Here is a 23833-nt window from a genome sequence, read left to right on the forward strand (position 1 = left end):
AATTGTGGTTGTAATAAATTAAAAAAGCTTTTATTTTTCTACACCGGCACTTACTTTTAAAGGAGATTTTTATACATCTATAATGATTCAGATTTGCTCCAAGTAATGGCTCTTCTCAGCCAAGACCAGCATTCAAGTCCTTGGCTCCAGCCACAGACACACTCAGACACGCCCTGAGAGTTCATCTATAATGAGGCTATTGCAAAACGTTATCATCACGTACTATTAAACAATCGAAGTTACTAATGTTGGATGGATGCCCTTAGGAGGTCAAACCCAGAGAAAGTCCCACAAGGCTTGAGGGCTTGAAACAACAGTTTTCCACGCTGATGATGAAAGGAAGCCAAATTGTAACACATTTAATTGCTCAGCCCTGTCTCTTCCAAGGCTGGTCATCTTTTCCACAGTGAGGACATCTCAGATTTAAGCAAGCCATCTGTCCACTTTTCCCACTATCTCATTTTGACTGACTGTGTATCCACTTGGCATCTTCTCCAATGACCCAAACTGTATGCAAGCTGGAAACATAAGAGGCTTCCCCTTGCAACCACAGAAAGAACTCCGACAAACAAACATACTGAGAAGAATCACTTCAGCACTTGAAGAAACTACAGTATAAACTAGGTACTTGAACTCCACAGATCTTTCCTTTCTCTGTCACAAGTTATTGCAACATACTGTTTTAAAAAATCCATAGGCCAAAAAGTGGGACAGGAGAAATCCCCACAAACAACAATGCATATTCCTAACTACAAGACCTCCAGCAACACTGATAACTGTTATTAAAAGGTTTTTGCCATCACCAATGATAGTTCATCATAAAACAGATTAGACAACTCTCAGGAATGACCAAGGTGAGGTTTATCCCAACAATGCAGGAAGGATGGATGGACTGAGCGACCTATTATGAACTTTTCCGGGATTTTGTCAGACATTTCTATTTATGAAGTCAAATAACTGCGACTTAATTCCAGATTATAGGTCTTGAAGCTGCAATGGAGCTGGTAAACTCTTTCAGCTCAGCTCTGTAGAGAGACTCTAGCTCAACTTCACTAGCACAACCCTGCACCTGGGGTAATAAAATCCAGCCTCTTGACAGAGCAAATAGTTCATCATGCTGGCAGAGCAACCCTGCTTCCACTCCCAAAGGCTTCCATAGCAACCCTACCCTACATCCATGCACCATGCAGTTCTCTTTCTTTAAATAAATAGGTAAATAACCTAAATGACTTACATTACTACTGCAGTTCTTAAATTATTTTAAGGGTGAACACAGGTGCAAAAAAACATTCTTACAGGAACAGCATTGTTTCTCACATCATATATGATGCAGTTATAATCACAATAATTTTATGTAAAACCTAGATATAAACATAAACTTTAGCTGACCTACATTTTTCCAGCATGAAAAAGTATTTTTGATAAACAATTCTGAATCTGTACAATAGGTTACACTGAATGTGCAATTTACATAATACCACCTACCTGCAGCTGCAAAGCACAAAACCATCAAAGCAAACACTGAAGTCACAGAACTTGAAGACATTTTTGCAAATGCTGTATCTTCTCAAATCAATTCCCTTTGTAGCTCTTCATGTAGATTTGCTTTCTTTGAAATTTGTAGTGTGCTTTGAAATCAAATCCTCCGGACTTTTGACTGCCTACAGAAAGAAGTAAAAATACATATTAATATAAATACAACTTACAGAAATGTTACTAGACATTTAAAATTGTCTCTCTTGTAAGAAGGAAACAGAATTCTTTCTCAAAGGGGATTGCATTTTATATTGCCAGATACCCAGGTGCCAATAGCCTAGTACTCTTCCTCCTGTATTTCAGCACTTCTTTGCAGCTGTTGCTCTCTCATTTTATACACTGTGCAAGTTATGATCTAATTGGAAGAGAAACCCCAGAGTCCCTTCTGTCAACTAATACCGAAGTCCTGTTGAAGCCTGCCAATGGTACTCACACCCTCAGACATGTTTATTTTAAGTAATCAGACTTTCTCTGGGACGTATAAACATTTGTTTGGTTACTTATCTGCTGCTACCTTTATTATAGCATGGAGAAATGTTTCACATATGCTCTAGCTGATTTGTGGGTAACTCAATAAATTTAACTCATCATTTCTCAGTATGACAAATTCTGAAAACTCTTCAATGCCACTTGACACTAAATATAAATACAAAGCTGTTCAGAATCTTTATTTTAAGAGATTCCAGGACATGATATACCAGGTCAGTTAAGCAACTTTATTGTGCTATACAAAAAAATGACAATACAGCTGATGCCTGCAAGGCTTAAAAACACTGGAAATTCTGGACCTAGAATTTCACACTGTAGATTTTTGAGAGAAAACACGAGATCCACAGTATCTTCTTCCACTTTTTTTTTTTTAACATATTCTCAATCATCTAAATATCTAGAATAAGACTACATATCAAGAAGGTAAGGCACCAGAATGTTGGTATTGTGTTCAGTCAAATAAAAAAAATCTTATCTACTTTATTTCACTACCAGCCTTCTGGAGCAGAAGATGACAGATGGTGCCTTGGCAACCACTAACACTCACCATAAAGCAACACAAGCAACTACAAACCACCATCACAGCTCTAGGTGATAGGAAAATGCTGAGTCAGGACTAAAAACATCTAAACTGTGGCAACATGAATAGCATATAAAAGATTCTTGCTGACATTAAAATGGAATGAAGTACAAAGACAAAAGGCTGGGCTCCATTATACAGCGCGTGCCATGTCGCACATCATCAGAAGTCTGCACAACAAAAACCTGCACCTAGACCTGCACTGCCACGGCTACGAGGAAAACACCAGGAACTCCTCTGCAGCATTTCTCCACGGGTTATTCAGCAGGGACATTACTTAGATCATGCTCCCATCAGCAGAAATCTCTCATTCTTCAGCAACATTTTAAGGCACAGAGTTGTGCAGAAATAGGGAGCACAGGGAAAGAATGGAAGAGAAAGCAATGCTGCTCAGAATCCCATTCTGGCCCGACCACCTAAATGTGTTAAAATGTCAAGTTTCAATTCAACTTTGATTTGGGAATGATAATTTAAAAGGGAAAGAGAATACCTACACATTTCCATCGGTATGAGTGATTTGATTCCTACTGAATCCACTGACCAGTAACATTTACAAGGTATAATTCAGAGCAGGCAGCGTATGAAAATTCAGAAGAACTTTCTGAAGACTGAGCTCACTTGCTTGAAGATGTGCAGAGGGCAGAGATCAAGCCATATGAAAAGGTGACAAACTGACAGTGAGTCTCATGACTTTAGGATGACTTATATCCAAGCAGTCAGCTACACAGCTGCAAGTCAAAAGATAGATGAAATTGCTACCAATAACTCACTTAAGAATAAACCTATTAAGGAGGCAATTTGTCAGTATTTTGCAAAATCTGATCATCCTCACCTGTGACAGGAGTCAGCTACAAATCTACTACTAACTGACCATCTGACTACACCAAAGAGAAACAAATTTAAAAAAAAAAGGTGTGAAAAACTCAGTTGTGGTGCAAAATCTCCTGGATTTTGCTTCAATATGAAACCTGCTGTCACTAAAAGAATACGTGAAACCTGCAAAATAGGAAAAGCTGAGGCAGTCCACAAAATAGGGAAACATTTCCTTTGAAATAAGAGAAGAAAGCTGTGCAAAGGGATAAGGAACCTAAACTATTTATCCAAGAAGTAAACACAACTGCTAGTCAACTTGAGATTAAAAAGAAATTTCTGAGAGAATCGTCTTTTCCTTTGGGGTATATCTGCATGGCTATTTTTGTAACTGAGATCACAAAAGGGCATATTAAAAGTATAACCAAAAAATCCCAATGAGGAAGAGGAAGAGAAGACGACATCAGAGCTTTGGGTTTACTAAACGATGTTTTCATGCTTTATACTACCAGCTACTAGGAAGGCTGGTAAAAGGAGACATCTGCAGCCAGAGCCATAGAAGACTAAGAGGCACTGTTTGCTGGGGTCATTTTCACTGAAGTTTGCTGTTGTAAAGGCCACTAGTCCTGGTAAAAGCAATGGTCCAAAAAGCACAAAGAGCCTGTTTCGTTGAGAAATATCAGTTTGCAGATGTAATGGGGAAGGAGCACTGCTGGGGACATAGGAAGAATCTTACTACCACTAGACTTTATTAGGTTAAAAGGAAGACTGGGGGAATGGAAGAGGGCAAAACACATTATGAAGTACATGAGGACAAGTAGAGAAGACAGCATTAGGTTTTAATTTGGTTTAAATGAGGAGCCTCTGATGTCCATGAGAATTTTGATGCATAAAGCCTAGCTAGAAAACAGTGAAAAGTATGATGCTTTTGGAGGACACCAAAACGCGCTGAATAGAAGAACAGATAACATTGTTATGCTAAGCTAGAGGACAAAAGATGCTCCTTAACTCAGTGGTATTTATAGGAATCTGCATTTGTTACAGCCAGCAGCAGTAAGCACAAAACACAGATCACTTGAGTACACTACTGTATCTCTCTGCCCTTCACTAATCAAATTTTTTTTTGTAAAAATCTGCTACTCATCATCCTCAGAATCCCAGCCTTCTGTGGATTTTTTAAAGCTATTCTTTGAACTAAAAAGTCACCTTCAATACTACAACATGACCAAAGAATTCACAGGTGAGAAGCATGCTGCTTACTCTTAAAAAAGCAGCTTTCCCTAGGGACATCCCAGCCCTCACTGACACACACTCTCAGGCCATAAGGCTCTGTGGTCTACGGATGGCTTGTTACTAAGAAATCACATTCTGCACTGCTCTGACATCAGTAGAAATGTATCCACCCCCACATCTGCCTACTGCTCTCCAAAGAGGGGATGGGACTCTGCTCTAAAGTGCTTGAAGAACTACAAATGAAAATGACCCACTGTACACCCTAGGATTAAGCTCTGTCTTCAGGACATTTGAGCACTTTCCTACTCAGCCTATTTCTGTATTTCTGGACAAGTACCTATTACACATTATTCTTCTTGAAATCAGTGGTCTCCTTAATTTCAAATTTTACCCACTTTTCTTCTCTTGGTAAATTTAACTTTTCTTACCTTTTCAAAACTTCTCTGCACAGTCCAACATAGCAATATATATGCCTGCAGGTGGGCAAAGCCACAGATTTCGGGGTGTTTCTCTTTCCTATTAAAGGCTTCTACAGCATAGGAATTTGCCACATTTATTGCTGAATTAGAATCTTTTCTTTTCCCCTTTTATTTCTGTTCCTTTAAGCCTCTTCCCCAATAGTCACCATCTGTTTCATTAATCAGCACCTACCTTTCCCATACAAATTCTTCCCTTGCCTTAACTCTATCCTCCTCGTTGTCTAACCTTTTCCTTTACTGCCTGAAGAACAACTTCCTCTCCTCCTTATCTACCTGGACTCTGGTAGCTCCCTCCTCTTTCCATGCATGATGCCAGAGGCAGCACAGCTCTCTACAACACTGCTAACAAACACTTCTCTACCAAAGCCAGCCAAAAATCCTCCTCTAAGTCACATCACAAGTCCCAACAAAGTGAATGGGGATACTTGATTGAAGCCAGCAGGATCTGTCCCTTTGTGTTGTTTTGCCATAGCAACATGAACCCAAGATTCTAGGCCATCCAAGGCCGCCTTCACAGCCAAAGCTTTTTCACTTTCTGTTTGCTTGTTTTATGCATGGCAACCATTTAACTTCTTTAACCAGTTTTTTTTCCCCATTTGTCCAAGTTGGTTCCCTATGTGAATGCAACGAATACATGCACTCCACGTGTAAGCAAAAAAGCCAATCATTTGTAATCAAGTACAGTCAAGCTCAAGAAAAAAAACAACACAAATGGTTAACTATACAAGCAGTTCTATAAACTTACGAATAGAACAGTTCTTGAAAGAGTTTATTTAATAACCCTATTCCTATTAAATACGCATTTTCACAGATTTCTTTTTTATTAGATGACATTTATCCTCTGTCAATTCTCTGTGATTTGCACACATACAGGTCAGAAAGATGACTAACAGGATTAGCAAATACTCATGTGGAATTGAAAATATGTACTTTTTTAATGCCTATGTTCAAGGCATATACATGAAGTTCCACATTCAGAACTCAAAACAGTAACTTATTCATAAACTATTAAGGGGACAGATTCTGGTTTAGAAACAACAAAGTGGTTTAATTTTCAGGGAATATATGAATAGTAATAAAACTAAAAATCCTGACATATCAAAAGCCCAGGGAAAAAGTAACTCTAATGTCCTGCAGTTCACATGCTGCTGTGCTTGTAATGGGACATTTCAACAAGTCACTGTTAAAGGCTATGGGAACTGGATAAATGCCAAGGGAAGATGCTTTATGCCATTTAGCAATTGTGCCCCTCTACTCCATGTGACTTTTGTTTTACCATTTTGTTTATTTATCTTTTTATTAATGTATTACAATGTAGCCTGTCAAATTACAGGAAGCCCCAAAATATGCACAAATGAGTCCATAAAAGATGTAAAACCATTCTACCTTTTTAGTGATGGTTTGCTGAGGTTGGTTTTGCTACCCGGTACATATTTTGCCCACAGCTGGCAAGAAGATCCAGTTTGGAAGAGGGTGTCTATTCTCAGTATCATTTCACAACCAACTTTCCCTTCAGCTTCACAATATTTTCATTTTTTTTTTGATCACCTGACTTTATTACTGTGAGTTTAGATGACACCAGACACTGGAAGTTTCAGCTGAATAACAATTGCACAACATAGCACAAAAGTAAGAGACAGTTTGCAGAAACAGGACAAAAATTAGTCTGTTATGTGTTCTCAGGACTTCCCTTCCCCCCAACACAGGGAGGTATGCAACTGAATCTTCCTAGGCTGAGGGGTAAGGTTCTGCTTACCAAGTGTAAACAAGAGAATAGTCTCTTACAGGATCAGGATATAGGAGGGTTCAATAGGTGGAAGGAAGGAAGTGCCTTCGGGAGTCTTTTAGTGGAAGGAGTACCCAAGACTCTTCCACAAGGAGTAGACTGGAACAGATTGCTTTTTGACAACAGCAGAAATTCCTAGAGGTTACTGAACCTCTACAGAAGGGAGCACAGACAGCAGTTCAGACAGAGTTTATCAAGACCAACACCCTACATACAAATTCAGTACCAAATCAGAACTTTTCTACCTTAACGTAGAGCCCTCGGGCACATCCTACATAGAACATCACTAACAGGAGTGGAGAAAACAAGATGCTGGATGCTGTACAATTCTTGTACTATAATGGCTCAAGCAATCTGCCATCTACTGCCAGCTTCTGCCATGTTACTTTCTGTGCAACTCACAAGTAGTCTATTCTTTCACAAGCAAAAAAGTCATAACAGGACCCCAGTATGGTCACAGCAGTGACCCTGTAACACCCACCTAGAAAGACAACTACTTTAAGCATTCTGCTTCCATCTTCTAGTTAAAAGATGGATGAAAAATCTCACTGCTCCTACAGGGAATACCAGCAGCACAATTATATGCCATCCTCCTGATATACGTTCAGATAGCAGAAGAAGAAAAAAGCAGAGATGCCTAGAAACATACATACATAAACACATGGCAACCCAAGAAATGTCAAATGTACATTTAAATAAAACTCAAGTTCCCACCAAACCCAATTAACCAGTACTATCTCACCACAATTAACAGAGAAACCAGGCTCACATTTTTTAAACGGGACTTGCTGATTCTAAAAAGTTTACCCCAAAACAAAAACGTGCACTAGAAATAGGAATCTTCAGGCTTAGCAAGATCATCATAAATTACATGACAAAAAAAATCTCTACAACCTTTCCTTCTCACAGTTAAATTTCTCTGGACTAATTACTTACTTTTCTATGGTTTCTAATTGGAAACAGAATAGGTTTCCTGGCACTGGGCTATCTTACTCTTCACAAACACAGTAGCAGCCAACAACCTCACAGAAATTTCATTTATCTTAAGTTTTACTTGGCTCAGTTTCTAATTGCACACCTAAACTAAACAGATAACAGCTCTAATGTACCTATCAAGACAGATATAACCCTAGGGAAGGTACCTCTGTAGAACTGAAGCCACAGCAGTATGTAAAGTTACCAACAACTCAGCAAGGCTTCTTCCACTCCAGGTAAAAGGTTTCAGCATATTGCTCTGTCAATGAATGCTTGACACTTATTTTTTTCAAGACTGAACTCCAAAACCTTAGAACTGCATCTAGAAATATTCTACTTGGGACCTTCCTACCAGGAAAAAACCCCTAAATCAATTACTAGTGGTTTTAAAATCTTGAAATTATATCTACACATTTAGAAGAGTAGTTTTGAAACCATGACCTAATAAATACCAAAAATTGTCTAGATTAATTGTGAGAAACCCACAGAGAGTAATGATGAAAAGCAAGACTACAGCATTAACCATAAATTTGCTATATAAGGATGCAACCCTCTTTGGGAAGGAAAAAACAAACAAAAAATAAGTGGTTAGCAAATAAGTGAACAGGATTGAAAATCAGTGCTTCCCACTATACAGGAATTGGATGAGGTGATACAAGCCAGCCCTCCCCACTGCCATGGGCCATAAGATACTACAGGATGTAAATTAACAAGTTAGAATATTAACTACTAGGTATTTTAAAGTTAATTGCATGCATTATCAAAACCACATTTTGGAAAAAAAGCCAAATGAACAAAACAGAACAACAAAAGAAGAATTTTGGTCTCTAAGGCATACCCTAGTAGGCAGTTAGATCAATAGATTATTTCTTAAGGTTGTTCAACAAGAATGCAAGATAAACACATTTGTCAAAAGTTCACTGTTAGCCACTAAACTTTCAGATGCTCATCTTACAGATAGGAAACTTCTCCCACACAAATAGGGAAGACCTTAAAATGCCACACAGTTAAAAGAATGAGTCAAAAGGAGTTTCCCTTTGTGTAGGGGTAATCTACCCTCTCCCTAACTGTCTGTTATATCACTAGTATAATTCAATTTGTTGGGCAGAAAAACATGTTCAGGTTGGGGCAAAACCTTTTTTCATAAAAATTATTATTTACAAGCTCTTCAATGAGTATTTGTTTCAGTCAAGATATGCATCACTATCGCATTCCACTCAAAATGGAGATACACTCCCACAAAATTTTTACCATTCAGAATTTCCTTTAATCATTTTACATTAAATGTACAATCAAAGACTGCAAAAATCTTTGAGCACAAGTATAGGGAGAGGGAAAGCCGGAATAAATTCCTATATTCAGAAACATAATTTGTGCATCTCGTATGCCACTACATACGAGTGAACTGGAGTGAACCAAACCACCAGATCCACAGGTATTCAGAAACACTGACCACTTGAAAGGAGGAATCCCTTGCTGGAGGGAGGAACTAATCCATCACAGAACACGAGCTGTACATACTGGAGGAGTGACTGGGTCCATTAATGCAACAGCCTCAAAAGAAGAAAAGGTCCATCTTTTCAAATTCCACAACAGCTGTTTTGTAATTCAAATCACTGTCAAAATAATGTATTGCATTGGTGATAACATACTACTATAGTTCTTAGTCATGCTCTGGTCAAATGCAGCTACAGTCTAACAAATTACTTGTATAAATCTAAGACAAAAGAGGACATATTGGTCTTCAATTCAGCTCCAGCTTCCTGGTAAAGAAATATACATGAATTCAGCAGATTTATACTATACAATAAGCTCATGGGATACTTTGGGATTTTTTTTATTGTTCCTCACACACACAATAAACCTCACTGATTTCCAACAGAAAATTACTATGCTTACAAAGGAAATCAGAAAATAAGAGAATTGCCATTATTCTTCAGACTCATTAACAACACCTTATGTATCACAGCCCCTACTGCCTTCTGTGCAGAAAAACAACCTACACACAGTAGCTCTATAATTAACCTGTTTCAGACTCGTGACCTCTAGATAAGCTATTCTCCTGCAACCTAAACAGGTCTCTTGCAAGGTCACAACTGAAATTATTTAAAAGAGGGATCCTTTCCAGCTGACTCCCAAAATATTACAATGTGTTGCAACAGGAAAGGAAAAAGAAAAAAATCTGAACTTGGCCAACCAGTGTACTGAAATTTGATAGACTATTAAAGAGAAGTGATAAACATAATGGAATTAAATTTGTTAATTATAAAGAGGTATAGCCCATTTTAGAGTACTACTCACAGAATGAAGATGGAATAATTATTTTCATATTTTCCTCAAAAAAACCCATTTATTTCATTATAGATACGTCAGAAACTAGTATATTTTCCCAGACATAATCATTTTTAAGCAGTACAAGTCAACAATACTACACTTAAAATGCAATATATAAAATGTTCTCTGCTGAACTGGACAAATCTGACTAATCAAGGTCACAAAGTAAGTTCTTTTGAAAAAAAAAAAATTTGTGATACTGGAAATAAAAAAATATGGAATATAAACTGAAGTGGCAGCTTTAAAGTCCCTCCTTCACTGATTTTCAGAGATATGTAAATCTGTTTCATTTTGGTTACCACAGGGTTAATTGTTGCTGTAATAGCACAAGAAATGCTGCTCTGTTGGATGACTGCCAGCACATAAAAATGTGAATCCACAGTTATGGATAAAGCAATTCCAATTGCACTACTTCTTTGCTAGTACATTTTTATGGCAAAACATGCTTCTATTCATGAAGTGCCTAGAAACTAGCATACTGCTGTTAATCACCACAAATATTACTGCTATAGAAGTAATGCCTATTTATAATGCACAAATATTTTGTGGATCTAGATCAAAAGTAATGCGACTGCAAAGATATTTGCAATCTGTATCCCACAGAGTATTTTCTGAGATTCACGTAAATTGCCCAACTGGTAACCCATGTCTTAAATGTTAACAGAATATTATTGGAGGTATCAAACAAAAGAATTGTAAGACATATCAGGCAAAGCTTTACTGCTATTTTCAAATAACATGAAAACAGAAATCTCACTTTGAGATGCTGAAGTGTGTAATTTGTAAAGTCAGAGAACCATCTGGGGGAAAGTTTTTTTACTCCATGAAAACAATAGAGGAGGGAGATTATCAATGGAATTTAACATACACTTTTTTTGTACCTTCAGCAGCTGGCAACAATCCATAATGCTCTTAGAGAAGAATGCATGGCCACTGGAATACACATATACCTGGCCACTGAAACAATGGGAAGAAAACTCATATTCATTTCATACTTCAGTATGCAGTCAGTGCCATTCCAGAACCAGAGGAGCTTACATCTCTTCCTTTAAACCTGACCAGGGACTGTCAGTTCAGTTGAACTACATTTTGCCTCCACTTGCTCTAACACCTAATGCTGGGAGAATATACAACTGCTTTCACTCACAAGCAGCAAATTGGCTACTCTGCGGCAAATGCTCCCTGGCATGTTTTTATCCCACCATCAATAAAAGATGGCTTAACACCAAGTATTAGCAGCAAGATATCTCACATTTACAGCAGGGGAAGAGTTCATTCCCCAGCTTTTACTGGGGAATAGCTGACATGATGCAAATTCCTATACTTCACTTAGCATTCAGCCATCTGCATGCATATCCATACCTTACGTTTGCCATTGGGCTGCATCCAGCTTCACAGACCAGAAAGCAATATGGCTTGATGCAAGTCATCCACATAACCTTCTCTGGCAACAGCCTTTACATTCAGTATTCCTGGTACAAAATACTTAACCAATCATTACACCAACACAAATCCAAAAGGAAAATCATTATTGATCTGTGCTGAGAACATCAGTTGACCTTTACAAAAATAAGCCATTAATGACTTCTTAAAATGTAAGAGAGTATCTAAAAATATTTTCTCTTATGGAAACCCTAAATACTAGAAATAGTTTCTTGTGAGAATACAACTTCTTTGCGACTCAACTTTAACTCTCAAGATGTCTACATACAATCATAAATGTGACATTGTAATAGTTTCACTGTGAAAATATTTTGTCTAGTTCATTATCTAAAACTTACAGGATTACTCAAAATATCATTCCTTAGGTTTAATGACTTCACTTCAAACATCTTCAAAGAGAAATTTCTTTCAAGTAAACCTCTAATGTTTTTGCAAGTCCAGTTATGGCTAATATGACAAAAAAAATCCATTCAGAAGAGTGGGAGACAGGCCTGCTAGAGGAAATTAATAAACAAGATTTCATAAATTATGTGTTTATTCCAATGCATGAGGGGAGTCTAAGTAAGTTGACATTCATTTTCTAAAGAAATACTATCACAAGTAGAGGCCCAAAGTTTTAACAAATTGCAACTGTGGTAGGAAGAGAGACTTTACAGACAGAAAGTTTTGTGTTCCCCCTGCTGGTTTAGCAATTGACTTCAAACATGGTTCCTGAGGTAGGCATCAAGATGCAGGAATATGAAAAGATGTTTTGCAGGCCAGGAAAAAAACCCTGAAGCTTACTTCTTAAAAGAATTCAGATCCATGGTGGATATCATTTATACACTGACCAGGTGAGGCTCTGGACACACAAAATGTGCATCAGCATCAACAACCAAATGAGATCTCCCCAGAGACAGAAAGCATGGCAGGAGAGAAAAATTTGAAGTGTCACTTTAAAGTTAACAAGGTTGGACTGCAGCAAACAATTGGGGGAAGCAAGTTTCAGAGCAAAGGACTCTTCACTGAAGGAAGCCAACGACCTGCCCCCCTTCAACACTCGTCCCTCCCTTCCTCCCCCAGCTGAGCACCAGCTGCAGCAGTTGGTGTCGGCCCAGGTCTGAGTCCAGGAGCAGCTCCTCCTCAGCTGGAACTCAAGCCCTGTAAGCTTTCATGGGTTAAACTGGAGCTCTTCAAACGAATAATCATCTTCCAATTAACATTTTACTAACACTCTTGCTGGGAACACTTTAACAGGACACCAGTGCAGTGCTAATTAAAACCCAGCTACCAATTCATGTTGTGCCTGGCATTCAGGGAGAAAAACATGGACTGTAAGAGAAATAAAGTAATCTCAGAAAGAAGTGATAAATAAATAGATTTTGTCTTAGGAAGATGTTTCATTTACATGTGTATAGTTTTAAAGTCTTCCACATATGAGACTACAATAGTATGAGTCCTCCAGGTCACTGTAAGACAAACCTAATTGGTCCTACAATTAATGAGCAGGCAGCTCTGTCACTCTGGGTTTTCTCCCCAGTAGGGGTCTAATACCAGCCTGTTCAATCTCATCAAAAAGAAAAAAAAAGTAAATAAAAACTTAGTTTGGTATAAATACAGATCCAACCAGAAAAACTTTTTCTTAGAACAAAATATGGCACTTGTTCATCCAAGTGTCTAACAGGTTACAAATCCTATCAAGAGGTCTCTGTAAAAACTTAACTGTCCTGATAATACTACATTTGAGAAGAAAATAATAAACGATAGCAAGTAAATTTTAACAGCTACAGCTTAACAAAAATGAGATTAGTAGATTTATACCTGGTTACACCCACAGCAAGTGGAAAAGGTGTAACTACACATGCAGCTACACCTAAAGTCCTTTCTTTAGAAAAGAAGAAGTATCACCTTCTGTGCTGTTTGATGCCAATAACAGTGATTTCAGAATTATAAGTGCACCTGAATCTGAGTAAAGTTCATATTTTAAAACTCACTTAATTTACATATAATTTTATTGGCACATTCTTATTATTACTAGGAGAGATGAACTGAGAAGGCTGCAGTGAATTGACTCCAGTACACTCCCTGCAAAACATGCAACAGTAAATCCCATAGGTCAACAACTCCTCAGTGAAATGGTAATGACGGGACATGTATTATCCTCACACAAAACTCTCACTCTGCTCGTACACTGCGGAGTTCCCACCTGGCCTCCTGAATGACATGAGGACCCCGCACACACAGCGGGGCGAGCATCCGCACAGGGCTTCGCTCGGTGCCCGCAACTCGCCCAGCACGTTCCAGCCAGCCAGGCACGGTGACTGTCGCCGGGACACCTGTAGCTTTCCCCCACCAGCCGCTCACCTCCCGGCTCTCTCCTCAGTTCCCACCCGGAGCCCGCGGTTCGCACGGTCCGGCCGGGAGCGCCGCTCCCAGCGCCGCTCCCCGCACCCGCGCGGGCTCCGACCGGCCCGGGCAGCTCCCGCAGCCCGCGCCCGGCAGCTCCGCGGGGGCCCCCGGGACCGTCCCGCTCAGCCCGCCAGGGTGACACCCCGGGAGGCGCCCGCCCCAGCGGACGGGGCACCCCCGCGGGGCGCCCGGCCCGAGCCGCCGCACCCACCTGGCGGCAGGTCCGTCCACGCCGCGTCCCGCGGGGCAGGCGCGCAGCAGCGCGGCTACGCCATGGGCAGCGCCGGACGGGATGGGAGCGGACGGGAACGCAGCCCTCTCGAGGCTGCCCAGCGCCGGCCACTGCTGCCCGGCCCGCGGTGCGCGGAGGGGGCGCGAGGAGGCGGGTGCGGGGGAGGCGCGTGCCCGCCCGGACGGCCCCCGGCCCGGCCCCCAGCCCGGCAGTAACCCCGGCGGGGCGGGCGGGGCCGCCATTGGGCGCGGGGCGGGGCCGGCGCCGTGACGGCCGCGCCCGCCTCCTCCGCCCTCGCGCAGCGGGCGCGCGCCTGGGTCCCCGCGCGGCCCGTCCCGCACCGTCCGTCTCTGGGGCCGTGAGGAAGGTCCCGGTGTCCCACGCACGGCCCGGCCGTGCCGACAGCCGGCGCCTCGAGCAGCCGGAGCACAGCGGCGATAGACCTCACTCACGCCGCCCCGGGCGGCGGCAGCGCACCCCCGGCCCCCGCCGGCAACGGCTTTAAGTTACCGGCCTGGAAGGCGCGTGAGGCCGCCGGGCACCGCTTCCGTAACGGAGCCTGGGCTGCACTCGGCCCCGGCGTGACCGGCGGTGTGGCGGTGCCCTGCCCTGTGCTCCGAGGTACGTCCCCGCAGCCCCCGGCGGGCCCAGCTCCCACCGGCGGCGGGGGGCGCAGGGACCGAGCGGGGCCCCGCTGTCCCATCAGCGCGGCCGCCCCGACCAAGGGCAGCCAAAAACACGCATCAGAAGGGGTCTTGGCTGACACCACACAGCTGACATCGTATACAGCTAAGCAAATCAGTCCAGATCACTCGAGAGTTATTACTTTATGGTAGAAAATAACAAAGCGCTGTTCAGTGCAGAATGAACTTTTAAGTTGGTCAAAACACCCAACTGTCAAGACTACTGAGTTGGGGAGCCATATGTCATTAAGGGAGCTACACCATGGGTGAGGCCTTTCCACCTGTAGCTCCGTTCTAATTTTCTCTTACAGCAAGGATGGACAGAGAGTTACTTTATGACACAGTCCTGCAAGACCGGTGTGCTCTTGGTACCTACGTATCCTTTAAAGGTCATGGTAACAAGAGCAATACTAACACTTGGCAAACATTAATACGGCAAAACTCCTATCACAAAATTGAGCCCTAGTCCTATTATTATCCGAATAAGCAATTATTCTTGTATAAGTATGGAGATCATGTGGAGATAAAGAGCGGTACAGAGGAGTTTCAGAATGTTTCAACAAAATTTCACTAGTTTAATTGGCTTTCTTGCTAGGAGGGGAGTTGATTTTTTTCATAGTGCTGTTTGACTTCAGCCCCTTTGTCCCCAGATCATGAGTGCTGAATTCTTACATCTACCAAAGAGGTGTGTCATGAGTGTTCAGACACAATTTAGCCACTCGAAATGCCAATTTGCAACCTAGATTAATGCCCTGCTACTTAACTTTGATCTGTACTGTTTGGATGAACCTTACTCATAAAGTTCCACTGCACATACCACACATCAGGCAATGGCTGGATCCCCCAAAGACTAGGTCTCAAAACTTCTACGTTATCTGTATATGAGACCACTAGCAAGTAAATAACAAGCATTTAGTCTACATTAAATATTTCAGCAAATAGGCTTATAAAATCCGCAGAAACATGTAAAATACAAATTTGGACTGCTTGTTGGCAGCGTAAGCCAGCTTACAGAATTTTTAATTTATTTTTAGTGTTTGAAAAGTTGTGCGTGTTGGAACATGACATATCTCCTCTCTTATCACTCTCATATGTAGGATGCAAAATCTTTGCAAGAGAGGCGTGGAGGTGGGAGAAGTCCCTTCAAGAATGAAGAAAATTAATATTCTTTAGCAACATATGCATTTCAAGGCATATTTTGTGGCTATGATATTTCCACTAGCTGAAATTCCAACCACTGATTAAAAATGGGATTGAAATTTAAGCAAACCAATTATTTTTATTTTAATTACTCATTTGGGTCCCAGTCCTGCAAAGATTAAATCAAACAGATTAGGTTCACTCAAATAAGCAGCCATGAGAGCTGTTCAAGTGTGTGAAGTCAAATGTGTGCACACAAGTCCTGGCAAAATCAAATTCTTTGTACACAGTTCTGACTCCAGCCAAATTATTTTCACCATTTTCACTGATGTTGATAAGAACTGATTCTTGTCCAAGAGCCAATTCTATTAGGTATTGACCATAGTTCAGGCTTTACACCACTTCTCCTGGTGTCTGAAAAAGTTCAAGACTTTCTAAGACACACTCAACAATGATTTTTAGTTATAAACTAATATGTAACTCAGTTGATGTACATAAAGATATATATTTGTATATGACAAATTGCCACATTAAAGTACAATTAGGAACATGGGTTGGCTCCCCCAGGAACATAATGATAGACAGTTGGCTTTGGCAGTTTTTCTTTGTTTTTACATTTCATGGAAGAATAAACAGAAAACACCCAATTTCTATTAAAACCATGGAAAATTCTTGTAATCTTAGCTATAGGGTTCATCTTTGCAGCTGAGGAACACAGTTTTATATATAATTTGTATTTTTACTTACTTTTTAAGTATTTCCTGATCTAGTGATTAACTTCAGTCCAGGGCAGGGTTATTTTACTTAGCAGGCATTGGCCCAATCCAGCAATGTATTGTCCCCACTAAGATGTATGAAAGCTGTGACAGTTCACTTTTGCAGGAGGTTTAAATGTTTTCATGGTGCTACCTAATTAAGCCTAAGCAAATGTAAAAACTCAAAAAATAGGCACCAAGTAAAAACTATTACCCATCACTTGGCAGTTTTAATTTCTTTTTTTTTTTCTTTCTTTCCCACAAAATTCAGTAGGGATACTTCTGTGGATAACAACTACCCATTTACTATTCTCACAAAATTATAGACCAGCTTCAATTACTAACTTCACATTATGATCATAGAGCTCTAACCTGCATCGAAGAGTCTGCTGAATTCAGGTCACCCAAGCCAAAAGCAGTATCAATCCATTAAAATGGCATCCAATCTGAACTAACTAATCCTTCCCAGGGACAGGGGTTATTGATTTGGTTACCATTCTATATTCACAGAATCACAGAATATCTGGGGTTGAAAAGGAGAATTAGAGATCACTTGTACTCAAAACCTTAGCATGCTAAAACCATCATTGCCTGGGTAATTTCCACAGTTTTAAGAACACAGAACCCTCTCTGCCTCTGTAATGATGCAGGACCAGGGCCTTGGGATAACCATGGAGCTGGGTCCTGTGTGCTGTCCTTGGGACAGCACTGAATACACTTCCTGCTAATTAACATATTCTTCTGATGAACCCACTGCCACGAGTATAAGCATGCTTTAAAGAGTTGCTGCAGGAGGTAGGCATCTGATGATCACTTACCTACTTATAGAACTATTTAGAAGTATTTTACCCACTAAAAGAAATGAAGGGTACAACAGCTCTACTAAAAGTTTATTCCCAAATTGACTTGGAGATTCTAATCAAAAGCACAGACTTCTATAAAAGAGCGACTTTGTACGAAAATGTTTTCTTGTCACAAAGTATTTCAAGATCACAGAAATGATTTTCAGACATTAGTAAGGACTAATTCTCACAAAACTCTGTCTGGCTTCAGTGTCTAGAATCTTTTCAAGGCTAAAAGATAGTCCCAACCAATAAAGAACTAAAAAAACAAAATAATAATCAAAGATAGGAAGGACCATACTGTCCTAAGAACTGTTCCTGTTTGCTTTTAAATTTATAGATCATGTTCTACATTAAGGCAATACAAGTTCTGTAATGCTGGATCCAGATAACAGGCCAGCAACTGTGTTCTTGAAATGCAAAAGAACCATTGATAGTTTTGAAAGTCTAGAAAAGAGTAGATATCCTAATTCACTAATTCCAAAAAGGATATTTTGTACATAAGACTGGTTTGGAATTGGGATCAAGCACAAGGAGTATGTTCAGATGAGTGCAGTCATTGCCCAGGACATCCACTGTGTCCCTCTCTGAGGTAAAATGCTATTATGTAAAATTAGCTTTCTGTTTTAAGCTGATTTATTTGTGATTTATTGTGCAGCTGAAAGCAGGGAATAGAAAGGTCTAAAAGCCTTCACCATAGGTTGCTATATATAGGTTGTTATGATGCAGTAACTCTGTTGTTATACTCATATGATTCTACCCACACAACCTTTAATATAAAGGTTCACTTAATAAAATTAAGCCATTAAAATCTTCTTAGGAAATAACTCATTAATACAAACTAATGAGGTAAAATTCTACATTCCTTACTGCATGATCCTGCATTCCTTGAACACCTAAAACTTTTGCCAAAGGTAAGTAAATGTTAGTGTTGAACTGTTAGGCTTGTCTACACTTGAATGTTACCTTGGATTAAGGCAAGGAGTGAATTTCAAGTGCACCAGCAAATCTGAGTAATTCCAAACACAGACAAGTCATGTATAGTGCAATCGTGGAAGATACCATGGGGTTTAAACTCAAACCTGATGCTACATATCCAATTCAAATAACACATTCTTAAACCTTTCAGATTTAAAAAAAGGAAGAAAAAAGACAAAATCCTCCAGCATGACTAATTTGTGCCTCCCATTCACCCCTGCTTGCCTTGTTTAGGCTCTTCTATACCCAGCACTCCTCTCCTATTGACACTGATATGCCCCTTACCCTCCTTCCAACATTTTTCTGATAAGATGTTTATAGGCCCTCAACCTACCAAATGCAAACACAACAGACTAGAAGAGGGAGGAAAGAAAGAGAGATTATATGAGAGAAGGGAAAAATCAACAAAAGATCAAACAAGAAAAATGTGAAACTAGCATACCTTTACTGCTCAATCACTTCTTTCTGGCTGGATCCCATTCCTCATATTGCATGTTGTCTGTTTAAAGCCCAATAGCCAGAAGTCAATAGATTACTTTAAACTCTTCAGTTCCAGACAATTCTCTTTATGTTTGATCATAACATACCTAGAACCTTGTCACATAAAAATTATTTAATAACATACACATGTACTTTCAGATTCAAGTTCACATATTAAATAATTCATATTCACCCTGTAATACTTAAAATATGGAACTATATATATGACTAAAATTGCATATGTTGTTTGCAGGATTGAGTCCCAAACTGCTGTATTCTGTTCTGAACTTTATACTGCATGCTTGTGGTTTCAAGACCGTATTAGGGGTGAAATCTTTGTAGCCAAGATGTAAATATCACAGGCTGAAATCTTCTCATGTCTACAATGTCCTAATTACTTTATTATTTTTTATTTCTATAATTTCCATAGGGTGCCAAAAGTTTTACTGAAAATCATCAAGATAAAGCTGCTGCACAGAGAGCTAACAACTTCAATTAGCAAAGGTAAGTGAAAGAAAGGGATGCAACACAAAGGGAGGCAAGACAAAGTAATTGGGCATTGAAGCCTGACACACTGTTTAAATTATGTGTCTTGGACATTTTCTTTCAGCCCTTTTAATCTTTAGTGGATTTGTTTTTCTCTTTTTCTTCCCTTCCCAATCTGATTTGATTGCAAGGACATGATCCACTGGGTCATGATAAAGAAATAGAAGGAGATTGAAGTACAGCCTGCCTCACAGATTAGGCAGAGCCAAAAATCAAACAGCTAGATACATAGTCACTACCTTTCATAAAGTAAATTTCATCCAGCGCAGTAAAAATGCCTGAAATATGACTGCTTAAGCTACATTTCTGTCCCAAGATAAATAGGTTAGCTAGATGTTCAGAATCTAGCTATACATCCCAGCAAAATTTCATGTCAAGTAAACAAAAAAAATCAAACCTAAAAAAACTCAGAAAAACTAACCAACCAAAAAAACAGAAGTTGCAAGATCTTATTTTATTAAATAGAGCTACTGTTTTGTTATCAGTCTGTTTGCAAAGAGGTTTGAGGATGAGGAGGTTATGAGATGTTCACAAGGTGATACAGTATGATATTTTTATAGCCCAATTTAAGTAACCACATTTTAAAGCAGAGCCATAAAATGAGTCTCTCTTCAGTATGCAGTGTTTCCAAATTTCCTCCCCACAAGAAAAATCACCAATTTAAACCTACTAGTTATATGAATTTAAATACCAATCTGTGGCAAAATTTTTGGATTTGGGAATTACCAAGTAATGTATTGCCCAGGGTCCAATTTATTTCTTGTTTGAACTCCAAAAGTTCAAGGAAGGAATTCTGCACTGCTGCTTTGTGCTCAGGTTTAGCACCGATCCTGGTGAACACAGCAGGAGAACACACCATTATTTTTCTTTTGCAAGAGAAATTACCAATACTACTGCAAAACAAATCTGTAAAAGTGCTTAATTTTATACTTTTCTATGTGATTTACAGTTTAGATCTAGCTGGAATTATGAATTAATGTAAAAGTTTTTCCTTCATGTATACAGTGCAGCATTAACTATTTCAGAGAATATATTATTTTGCCTTTGTGTATATAGGAATTAGAATCTTTTTGCAAGTGCTAGAGATCTCAATTTCATCCCTCCAAGTGATCTCTAATACATTACATTCCTTATTTTGCTTTAGACTGCTACTGATTAGTGCCTTATGTTGGATATTTGTTTGTTTTTCCCACGTGTTAGTTCATCATCCCTGAAATTACAATAACACGTGCCAGGGAATGTGACCTACAAGCCTTAACTGTCCTTCATTGAGACTGAGTGGGGATGTAAGGCAAGTGCATACGTATATGAAGGATTTACACTCAAATTTGACACATAATTTGCTCCTGGAAGGCTTTCATATCATAAATCATATCATGATTCATAAAGTATCAATTATTTAGTGTAGCTGTGTGTGAATTGCTATCAAAATTCAGTCTTTGTTGCCATTTACACATTAAAAAAGCCAAATGCAAGTTTCTTTTTCCTTCAAATATACACAAAAGATAAGAGAGGTCTCAAGTAACGAAAGAGAGGAGGAAAACCAACCCAACCTCCCATCTGCTCCTTAACAAAACCTTGAGAGAAAAGTCTTTCCACTTCTTGGGTCTCTTGACTGAACTAGTGAGCATAGGACTTGTGGAGAAAGGCAGTCTTTCAACAGAGAAATCCACACAGATAAGTAGAAAGCAGCTAATCAACACCACCAATCATAGCACATATCTGAAGACAAAAAATGTGAAATACCAGTTCCCAAGCAGTCCAGAGAATATCCAGCTAGCTGTAGTTTCATTAATATTTCTCACTACAGGCCCAAACACAGCTGCTTCTTGTAACCCACCAGCATTCCCTGCCTTGCACAATTTAACAAGAATTTTATGTATTTCTGAATTATTTGTTCCACAGAACTGGCAATGTCAAATATGAAGGCGATAATGAGCTGAAGGACATCAGCAAACTAAGTACGTCAGAGCCAGTGCCCCCAGTGTTATCACGTGGAAATTGTTTTAAAGCAGGGCCAGTCCAAGCCCCACTGTATCACAGGGCTGAGAACTTTCTGTACAAAACAGGTTGCTTACATTTGCCACATGTGACCTGTGCATCTGTTGAACCATCTGTATTTTAGCAGACAGGCAACAGAATTACACACTGTTGAAAACCACAGACAAAAAGAAACAATCAAAGGCAAGTTATGCCGCTAGCAGATATCATAAATATACATATCCAGTAAATTTGCTATTCAGGTCTTTCAAATTTTGCTGCTACCTGAAGGTTTAATTTTATCTCAAGGACTGGAAGTTTCATTTGCCCCAAAATCTTTTTTTTTTTTTTTTGGAGGTATTTACATGCTAGCATGGTACGTGCCCACCAACAGCAGTATAGATCTGCAGAAGGTCTCAAAGTTGAAGAATTCATACTTTTCTGAACTAGCCAAAATGTACCTAAAAAATTTCAACTTCTACAGGTTGTAAGAGACCAAAAGTACAAAGAAAGTAACATTATATACTTAAATCATCTTTTTGATACTTCATCTGTTTCATTCAATTGCTCTTGGGGGGAAAAAAAAAAGAAAATAAAGAAACCACAAATCATTTCTATATGACATACTCTTTTTAAAACATGGAAGGAAAATATTTGCCTGCCCTAGAAAATATACTGATGCATACCAGTACACCAGAGAAATAGGAAAATCTATAAACCAGAGAGCTCTTTGTTACCTCCCAAATAAAGAAAACACATATTGCCTGGATCACTATATATTTAGATGTCAAGATATTTTGATATCAAGAGGCAACGGAAGCAGAATAGTTAACTACATTGAAAACTGCTCCTAATGTGTGAGCCACAAAACTATCACTATGAGGGTGAGAAAGGCCTCGTGCTAAAGAACATTGGCTGGCCTCCATCTGTCTCATACTGTTTCTCCCATGAAATAGACCAACCACTTTGTTAATGAACAGTAATTAATTCCAGAAGGAATAGGGGATACAAGAACAGATTCCCATAATCATGTTTTTTAAAAAACAAGACATATTAATTATAGTATCTCTCTATTAACAACTACCCAGGTACAATAGGAAGAGGTATACAGAACAAAACTGTATTTGTTGAGGGTCTGATGTCTACACTAGACAGACTTTATGGGGAGTTATTTCCAGCCAGTTCCTGTGGGGACTGCACATCCATTAGTTTTTGGAGCATGTTAGGTCCTGCATCACAATTTAACTTCACTCAGGAGGAATCCCATTTGTGTACTCTGACACTGCAAACTTGAGAACCAAAAAATGTGGGAATGACCAGAAGGTTCATTTCCAAAGCCTGCTCCTGATCCAGTTGACATAGGCATATCCCAAATACCTCCCACGATACCATTTTGCTCTCACTGCTCTTCAGGGACACACATGGGCAAGAGAAACTTACAGAGCAAATGCTACAGGGCACTGGCAACACTGACATTTGCTGCCTGTCAATAGATGCATCTGATACCATACTAAGGATGTTCACACTCAAAGGGAATGCAAGTTCACAAAACATTTTTAGGTCTCTGCTTCTGAGCGTTGAAATCCATGCCAATGCAGAGAAACAACTTTCATGTACTGCTGTGGCCTTCTTCATTCCTATTTTGACTCCATGTTGTGTCCAGGATTTGCACTGGCCCTCTGCTAGGGAGAACTTCACTGACTGTCCATGAAGGGACTGTAGAATCCTTCTCCCCAGCCCTCTTTCTCCTCTCAAACTAAACACAAATCCCTCTTCCATTACACTTGGAACCTTGTCTAGCCATACATGTATGTGTGAGGCTGATATACCAGAGGAGATAGTCTTGTGTTGTCCTTTATTTCTTAAATGTTTTTACTTCTTCAAGGTAAAAACATTCAACCACAGTTCTATTTCATTGTATGGGATGGAGTTCAGATCCCTGAAGAGAAAACAGCTGAATTCCTTGGGTCCCAAGTTTCAATGTTAGAAATACAAACGGTAACAAATTCTCTTTAGAGCAGAAGGGATTAAGAATGTAATTTCTTAATAGCTGCATAATATATCCCACATACATTCCTGATAAAACAGACATATTTAGCACGGGTTGAGAACACTTTTTTTTTAAACCAAAATCTGGAGTGATT

At 39.6% G+C, this 23833-nt stretch overlaps 2 protein-coding genes across 17 annotated transcripts in view; one reads left to right on the forward strand and one right to left on the reverse strand.

The window, feature by feature from the left end:
* Positions 1-23833, reverse strand: part of TGFBR3 (transforming growth factor beta receptor 3) — a 137839-nt gene that overhangs the window by 93962 nt on the left and 20044 nt on the right. Inside the window, exons 1-2 of one of the 5 annotated variants that reach the window (XM_032696109.1) lie at positions 14265-14414; positions 1486-1661 (exon numbers count right to left, since the gene is read on the reverse strand). In XM_032696109.1, the coding sequence (XP_032552000.1) occupies positions 1486-1546 (61 nt within the window). In that variant the 5' untranslated portion in view covers positions 1547-1661; positions 14265-14414. Of the gene's footprint in view, positions 1-1485; positions 1662-14008; positions 14070-14264; positions 14415-19125; positions 19277-23833 lie in introns of those variants that run through there. The other 4 variants (XM_032696108.1, XM_032696107.1, XM_032696106.1 and 1 more) reach the window with 4 other exon arrangements.
* BRDT (bromodomain testis associated) overlaps positions 14661-23833 on the forward strand; it is a 50915-nt gene continuing 41742 nt past the window's right edge. For 11 of the 12 annotated variants that reach the window (XM_032696093.1, XM_032696095.1, XM_032696092.1 and 8 more), the window contains exons 1-2: positions 14663-14906; positions 19594-19667. The gene's annotated coding sequence lies outside the window, so the exon portion shown is untranslated. Of the gene's footprint in view, positions 14907-19593; positions 19668-23833 lie in introns of all 12 variants that reach the window. The other variant, XM_032696103.1, reaches the window with a different exon arrangement.

This window comes from Chiroxiphia lanceolata, chromosome 9, assembly GCF_009829145.1.
Source record: "Chiroxiphia lanceolata isolate bChiLan1 chromosome 9, bChiLan1.pri, whole genome shotgun sequence".
NCBI lineage: Eukaryota > Metazoa > Chordata > Aves > Passeriformes > Pipridae > Chiroxiphia > Chiroxiphia lanceolata.